We start from the raw sequence: 8,292 nt of genomic DNA on the forward strand, positions 1-8,292 counted from the left end.
GTAAAAAATTTTTATTTCACAATTTTTAGTGGCCCCATGGAATTATGCTATTACTGGTTAAAAGTCTACTGTTTACTAAGCTATTACACTGATCGCGAGCAATTCACTCTTATCCGTTGAGGAGTTCCAGTATCTATCTTCGAAGATGTTCATCAGATCTTCACCAAATTGAAATGGGACCAACTTTGAAGTATACCCTTTCAAACAAAAAAAGAATTTTCAAAATCGGTCTAGGCGTTTTCGAGTAATCGGGGAACATACATAAAAAAAAAAAAAAAAAAAAAGATTCCGACGAATTGAGAACCTCCTCCTTTTTTTGAAGTCGGTTAAAAAATCAACTTTATATAGTAAACAAAGACTTTAAAAGCTTGTTAACAATGATTGTAAAAGTGCATTTTGTTAACTATAAGAACAATAATAAATTAAAAATTATTTATAATAGACAGAGTTGTATCATTTATAAAATTCTTCACTCAATGATATTTTGCCCAAAAAGCAATTTATAAAAATCGATGTGAGCAATGTTGGCTAAAAGTCCGGATTACTTTGCTCGCGATTAAAATCGAAAAAACTTTTGTTCAACTGTTAATTTATCAAAAAAAATTATATAGCGAATTTGCTTAGGTATAAATTAGCTTTTTGGGCAAAGTATCATTGAGTGGCAAAGTTTGCTAGTTTGACGGTAGTTTCTATCTGTTGAAAATTTAGATTTTTCTATTGGTTTAACTTATTTTAAAAGTTTTTGTTAGATTCTCTCCAGAAATAAAATAAGTAAAATAAAAATCAAACATTTGTTGCTATTGGTACTTAATTTAAGCGAGCAAACCAACAAACTAGGGCGATTCATGATAATTAAATCGTAATGTTATGTACATATGGGATGGCTCTAATACTACGCTCTAATATTTAAAAAAACAGATTTTTTACTTAGCAATACCCTATGGCAATATCGCATCAAAGGGGACAGGGACAGTGTGAAAATTCACAAGATGGTGGCGTTAGTTCCAAGTTTGGCCACGCGCCAATAGAGCCTTCTCACACTGTATAGTCTTATTACCTACTCTATGGTTCACTCTGAGTTCTGACATTACTGAACGTTGCAGACTTGTTGCAGTCTGCAGAACTGACAGTTGTCGTTGATTTTTGTTAAGATAAGAAGTCTGTGGAGGTTTTATGTCTGTTTTGCTGTTTTGTTTTGTTTTCGTTTTCTTTGCCGGTTAGCAAATTACAAATTGTGCTTGAAAAAGGAAAGGAACTAGCTTAGAGGTTTAATACCTAATTTTCAAAACAACTTTGATATAAGTTTAACGACAACTTACTTATTTTTTTTAAATGTAATGTGAAGGTTATGTTTTGTTTTTGTGCATTGACGGTTTATTCAATTATTTTAACTGCAAGAAAAGAAAATGACTGCGTTTGAAAATTTGTCTACGAGTGACGTATGTGATTTTATCATTTATTATTACTACTGTTTAACTGTTATAAAATTAGGTTCCTTCTAAATTTTAAAATTCTTGCCTATCGGAGTTACTCAACTTGTCAAAAGATGGCAGTGAACACTAAAGCAATTCCTATTTGTAACGAAGTTCTAAAGTATATCGCTAGATGGTGCTAATCGTGCTTTTTCGTTACAGAAAATTCGAATTGCACTGCACAAGGATGTAAACTCAATTTGCAAGGAGTCTTGCCACTACCGCGGCTTTGAAATAACAACTCAGGCTATGGCAATTATAGCTGAACTTGTTTGCAAGAAACTTTCAGTTTACGGATCAGATTTGGAAGCTTTTGCCAAGTAACTTTACCTACCTACCTAAGTAGGTACGCGACAGATCGAAATGGCAATTGGGCAGGGAATGGGGCGCACACCCGCACAGCTCCCGCGCTAACCAAGTGAGGGCGAGTGCGGCTGACGTCCGGGAGTGCGGGGTGTCCCCCGCCTATTACCCCGGTTGCCATCTCGATCTGTCGCGGACTATACCTATCGTTATATTTAAGGTTTAAACTATTTTTGAAGTACCTAGGTAAAACTTCTTGAGTTGCGGCTTGAGAGTAACTCAGGACTTTATCAGATGATATCAAGGTTGAAGTGAAGTATCAGAAAGTGTATACTAATATCCAATCTGAATAAATGATTTGAGTTTGAAGAGTCTCCTTTGATCACTCCCGAGCGCGCTCCATACAAACGAAGTTTGATTCTTTAACCAATCAAATTCAATGAGTAGACACTACGAAATAGTTACCATACCCATTCTGTTTGTGGTTTGACAGGTTTCCGTAATTTTTTTTTTATTCAGATACAAGTTACCCCTTGATTGCAATGTCACCTGGTGGTAAGTGATGATGATCATGATGATAAGAAGTGACTAAGCTAGTAGCTAACCTGGAAGGGGTATAGCAGTTTTTATTAAACCCTTGCCGCTTTGGTTTCTACACGGCATCGTATACCGGAACGCTAAATCGCTTGGCGGCACGGCTTTTCTGGTAGGGTGGTAACTAGCCAGGCCAGAAATTTAGGAATTATAAAATGCCAGGAATCGAACCCGGGACCTCCCACTAATTAGACCACAGTGCTTACCCAGTGGTAAGCACTGTGGTCTAATTAGTGGGAGGAGGAGCGCCATGCGCCATGGAGGTCGTCATAACTCTCTTGTCACTCTTAGTTTCAAAGTTACACGAACTAAAAGCTTTCTTACATAGAAAGCTTCACCCTGCCCTGCCCTGAAAGCCCTGTAACTTTCAAACCACACATTTTTACGGATATACTTATGACAAACTAGACACGAATTATTATTTAATTTCTAGACTTTTGATTTCGCCGAGTTCGATTGGCTATTAGTCAAATAAGAATTAACTTCGTTTGTATGGAGAGCACCCCAGCCGCTCCTCCAAATGTCAATTTTGCGGTGCAGTTTCAACTTTTGTAATTTGTAACGATAATAATTAATAATTTGTTAATATTTTATAACAACTCAAAATAGATAATTTTACAGGCACGCCAAACGTACAACAATAAATTCAGAAGATGTCAAACTATTGGTACGCAGAAATCCGTCACTGGTATGTATTTTGTAAAACTAAATAGGTACCTACTTAATAAGTAGGGACTTATTAGGTTACTAAGTTCTGGTGGGAGGCTTCGGCCCTGGCTAGTTTCAACAAAAACGTGCGTCTGCCAATGATATTCACGTGTGCTACCAACGCTGTCGAAATTGCAAACTTGTACTGTGCCTGTAGGTTTACAGGCACAATAATTTTCGCTCATGATTTTGTCAGTTGTCATCGCGCAATAATGAATTGGTTTCCATCTGTTTAAATGGCAATTTTAATTTAAATCCGATCCTGAATCCCTAACTAACAGTTATACGGTGGTTGTTATTTATGCAATTGCTATTTTCAAGTTGAAATGATATGCCTAATTGATATACAGTCCCGACACTCAGTTTCAAACTAATCACCCCTGCACACTGTTTATTGAAATATGATATAACTAGCTGATGCCCACGACTTCGTCCGCGTGGAATTAGGTTTTTAAAAATCCCGTGGGAACTCTTCGATTTTCCGGGATAAAAAGCCTATGTCACTTTCAAGGTCTTTATGTATACCCATTACCCATGCAAAAAATCACGTCAATCCGTTGCACTGTTGCGACGTGATTGAAGGACAAACTAACAAACCAACAATAAACACACTTTCGCATTTATAATAAGGGTGCCTAGAAGGGTACTGATTATATTCTGTGACTTGGTTTACATCGAGCTCATAGCAGCATAAAAAAATTATTTGCGTATTAGTTTAGACCTTACTGTCTTAACAATAAACATGATATCTCATCTCATTGCTTTATTAGCCAAAATATGTGGCAAGTAGGTACCGCCTGGATGCCTGAGAGTTTTCTATAATATTCTGAAAGGTGTGTGAAGTCTACCAATCCACCACACCTTACCTACTGTCCACCACACTTAGAGTGAGATCTATAGAGCGCACTCTGACTTAGCTTAGACTTATGACAGAGTTAAAACGAGACAGAGCTATATCTCTCACATAAATCTGTCTCGTTTTCTCGTCTGAGCAAAGTCAAAATGCGCTCTATAGATCTCCAGGGTTAGACAGTGTGGTATATTTTTAAAACTCCTCAAAATATCTATCTTTTCCAGAAAGCTCATCTCAACAAACTTTGTAAGAGCAACCCTCCAGCTTCCAAGGACATAAAACGACGTAGGACAGTCACCGGGAAGCCTGACGCTGCAGCCAAAGTCGCAGGGAAAGTTGAAGTTACAGCTAAAAAGAAATTTGTTAATATTATTTTGTCTGACGATTCTGATGACTGTGTCGAATGCAATAAGCAAACTACTGAAGAAACCTAACTTTAATATAAATAGCTGATTTTTCTTAACTTTATTTGATAAAGTCTAAAATAATTAGTAGATAACTAAGCCAGTACTTTTTCTGTTGTACCTACCTGCACAAATTTTGTGCTAAAAATATTGTGTTAAAATTTGTCTGACGATATTGATGACTGTATCAAAATTATAAGATTAATAAGCTAATGACTAAATAAAACTATGTAGCTTTAATGATGAAGTAAAATTATGTAACTTTAATGATGAAGTGTTTTTAGACCACGAAGTACAAATTTCTACTAATAAAAAACATTCGGCTGGATCTTAAGGTTCAATTATTAATGGAATAACTTCACGTGGAATAGATCTCTTAAGGTGTGATAGTCTAGTGATTGAGACGTCTGCCTCCCAATCGAAGGGTCGGGGGTTCGATCTTGGGCACGCACCTCTAACTTTTCAGAGGTATGGGCGTTTTGAGTAATTAAATATTACGAGGAAACCTCCATGCCTGAGAGTACTTCACAGTGTTCAAAGGTGTGTGGAGTCTGCCAATCCGCACTTGGCCAGCGTGGTAGACTAAGGCCAAAACCCTTATCATTTGAGAGGAGACCCGTGCTCTGTAGTGACCGGGTCATGGGTGGATAATGATGATGATGATAATTCGCTTCCAGCCAGCATAGGTCTAGCCACTTGGATGAATAATTCAGGTCTAGCAAAGGGACGTATACGTAAGTCCCGCAAATTGCTAATGCGTGTGCCCGCCATTTTAGGTTTAGGTTTAAAGACGTTTATTCTCATAAAGACAAAGTCACTTACATGAGAACTTAATTCTAAGAATAAAGTTTACAAATATTCGCCATTTAGGTACTCATTCAATGCATTTGTCGAAGTGATTCGCATTACTCATAATGTGAGCAGCTAATTCAGTTTTAAATGCATTGAATGAGTGTACATTTTTTATGTGTGCAGGTATTTGGTTATAAAGTTTAGCTCCTTCATAGGTAAGGGTTTTTCTGCCATAATTTGTTCTAGTTTTGGGTAGGATAAGGTAACTGGCTCGACGAGTTTTAGTTTTAATTTTTGTAAATGTGATATTTGTGTGGATTGTTTTATTTATAGTTTTCCTAACAAAAATACATGTGTTGTATATATATAACTGATGAATGTTCATAATTTTGGTGTCGATGTAAAGTTTTTTAGTATGTGTTCGAAAGGGATATGTGAAAAGAATTTTTATTATTTTATTTTGAGCAGTTTGTAGATGAGCTAATCTTGTCTTGGCAGCACTTCCCCAGACTTCAATCAAGTACATTAAGTGAGGCTTAATTAGTGTATTATAGATAGTGTAACGAAGCTCACGTGGTATAGTTCGTGCTAGATTTCTGATGGACCCAGTCATTGCTGCCAATTTGCTTCTAAGATGTTCAATTTGAGTATTCCAGTTATTATTATCTAATCTTAATCCAAGGTATTTTTCGTTGTGTTTTTGATGTAACGGAGTATTGTCAATTGTAAGAGGTTGATACGATTGAATTAATTTGTTTTTAGCTTTAAAGATTATGTAGGATGTTTTTGAAATATTTATCGTTAGTAGATTATATTTGAACCATGCAGACAAAGTGTTTAAATCTTCTTGAGCTTGACTAATAAGAGTTCCAATAGATGGCCCAAAATAGAACAAACAGGTATCGTCTGCATAGAGAGTTAAATGACCATGCAATCCTAATTCGTTAAAATTTTAGTAACGTCAGCACTAGACTGAAGTTTCGAAGTGATGGTAGGTATATTTTTATTTCGGCTGACGTCAAAATGACGTCGTTTCGATGTTAATAAGACATGGTTCCAGCGCAATAGCGATGTGCGGGACTTATACAGCGAATGATCTCGCAACTCGCTGCCCTAAAATATACACGGCCCTTCTTTCTATAGGTATCTACTTATAACAGAGCTATGAGACCGAGCAGAAGCCGTTAAAAGTTATAGTTTGAAAAAAGTATCGAGCATAATACAAAAGCCAGACTTAAAAAAGGTAAAAAAAGCGTTTTCAGTGTACAGATAATACATAGAGCATAGTCTATACGGGACCCTGAGCACAGATAACACAAGTGAGCCGCGGTCCGCGGGACGTAGGTGCGCGTGCCGCCAAAAAACTCGTTATACGAAACACAATTACACGCGCACATGGCTGACCGTGGAGCTGCTTCATACTAAAATTGATAATTTAGTACCTGGGTTAGTATAGGTAAACTTGGCCTCCCTGGTGGTTTGCGGGGCACGGGCCGGGTGATGCGCGCGGCTAAGTACATGATATATCTTTTCTTAAGATTGAACTAAATCTTGAGATCAAATGCACCTATGATACTTTTTCCTCATGCCACCTCCGCACGGGTAACTTATTACAATTTTTTACAATATTTAGTGTAAGTATGACTTTTCGTAGGCCTAAAACAACACAATGCACTTTGCCAGTGCATCGCTTAGGTATGGCAATCCTTAATATAATAATAATAAACCATTATTCCCAAATAAATTAATATTTTATAATATGGACCCCCAAAGTAGAATAACCCGTGACATGGGGCTCAAAATCTTCCCAGTTATGCAGTGTAAGATAGCAAAGAAAACAATAATTGTTGAATACTTAGTTTTGACTTTTGGTTATGGAAATAATAAAAGGGCGCGACTCTTTAGTTTTCTCTGTTCCCGGTAGTTAATTACTCCTATAACGACAGTAAAGGTTCGTACGCACCTGAGCGGCGCGGCGCGGCGCTTCAGTCCGACTGCAGAACGCGTCACCTCAGGCCGCTCGACGGTGCCTACCGCACTACAACTTCAGTACGCGGCACCTCGCGTCACTTGCGCGTCACTTTTATACCCGTTCGCGTACGAGCGCGAAGCGCCGCGCCGCGCCGCTGGGTATGTCGCACTAGCGTCACTGCACTGCGCGTCGCTTCGCTGCGCTTCAAAATATTCTCTCCAGCCGTGCCGCGCGGCAACGCGCGGTGAAGCGCTGTGCAGCGCCGCTCTAGTGCGATATGCGCCATACAAAATGATAGAAATGATATTTTGAAGCTCTGTGCCGCGACGTGCAGCTCGCTGAAGCGCCGCGCCGCGCCGCTTCAGTCCGACTGCAGAACGCTTCACCTCAGGCCGCTCGACGGTGCCTACCGCACTACAACTTCAGTACGCGGCAGCTCGCGTCACTTGCGCGTCACTTTTACACCCGTTCGCGTACGAGCAACAACGTCGCAAGATGAGCGACAGTGAAGAGGATTTGATTATTATTTCTTTGTTGTGCAGAAGAAGAACGAATTATCGAAGAGAAAAAACCGGCCAAGTGCGAGTCAGGCTCGCGCAATGAGGGTTCCGTACTACAGTCGTATGATTTCGATAATTCAAAAACTATGATGCATAAAAATAAATAAAAATCTGTTTTAGAATGTACAGGTGAAGACCTTTCATATGATACCCCACTTGGTATAGTCACTCACTTCGAAAGTTGAAAATACTAATTATTAGTTCATGACCACAATTTAATTTTTTTTGTGTGATCTAACCCTAAATTCACGGTTTCAGATTTTTCCCCAAATGTCAGCTATAAGATCTACCTATAACCCTAAATTCACGGTTTTCAGATTTTTCCCCAAATGTCAGCTATAAGATCTACCTAGGTAGATCTTATAGCTGACATTTGGGGAAAAATCTGAAAACCGTGAATTTAGGGTTAGATCACACAGTACCTACCTGCCAAATTTCATGATTCTAGGTCAACGGGAAGTACCCTGTAGGTTTCTTGACAGACAGACGGACAGACAGACAGACAGACAGACAGACAGACAGACAGACAGACAGACAGACAGACAGACAGACAGACAGACAGACAGACAGACAGACAGACAGACAGACAGACAGACAGACAGACAGACAGACAACAAAGTGATCCTATAAGAGT

The 8,292-nt window shown here is 38.6% G+C and overlaps 1 protein-coding gene across 1 annotated transcript; it reads left to right on the forward strand.

The window, feature by feature from the left end:
- Positions 1–1,150: 1,150 nt before the first annotated feature.
- Positions 1,151–4,604, forward strand: LOC117988865 (centromere protein S-like). The gene is made up of 4 exons (XM_034976134.2): positions 1,151–1,439; positions 1,635–1,792; positions 2,991–3,057; positions 4,155–4,604. The coding sequence occupies exons 1-4, from the start codon at positions 1,407–1,409 to the stop codon at positions 4,362–4,364; spliced, it is 468 nt and encodes a 155-aa protein (XP_034832025.1). The 5' UTR covers positions 1,151–1,406; the 3' UTR covers positions 4,365–4,604.
- Positions 4,605–8,292: the final 3,688 nt, after the last annotated feature.

The sequence above is a fragment of the Maniola hyperantus genome, chromosome 15 (genome assembly GCF_902806685.2).
Source record: "Maniola hyperantus chromosome 15, iAphHyp1.2, whole genome shotgun sequence".
In the NCBI taxonomy this organism is placed as follows: Eukaryota; Metazoa; Arthropoda; class Insecta; order Lepidoptera; family Nymphalidae; genus Maniola; species Maniola hyperantus.

Bases quoted from the DNA above. Each gene is read 5' to 3' on its own strand.
- LOC117988865 (XM_034976134.2), top strand. From the start codon at position 1,407: ATGACTGCGTTTGAAAATTTGTCTACGAGTGAC. The intron at 1,440-1,634 runs GTATGTGATTTT...TTTTCGTTACAG, and splicing joins AAAATTTGTCTACGAGTGAC to AAAATTCGAATTGCACTGCA. The intron at 3,058-4,154 runs GTATGTATTTTG...TATCTTTTCCAG, and splicing joins TACGCAGAAATCCGTCACTG to AAAGCTCATCTCAACAAACT.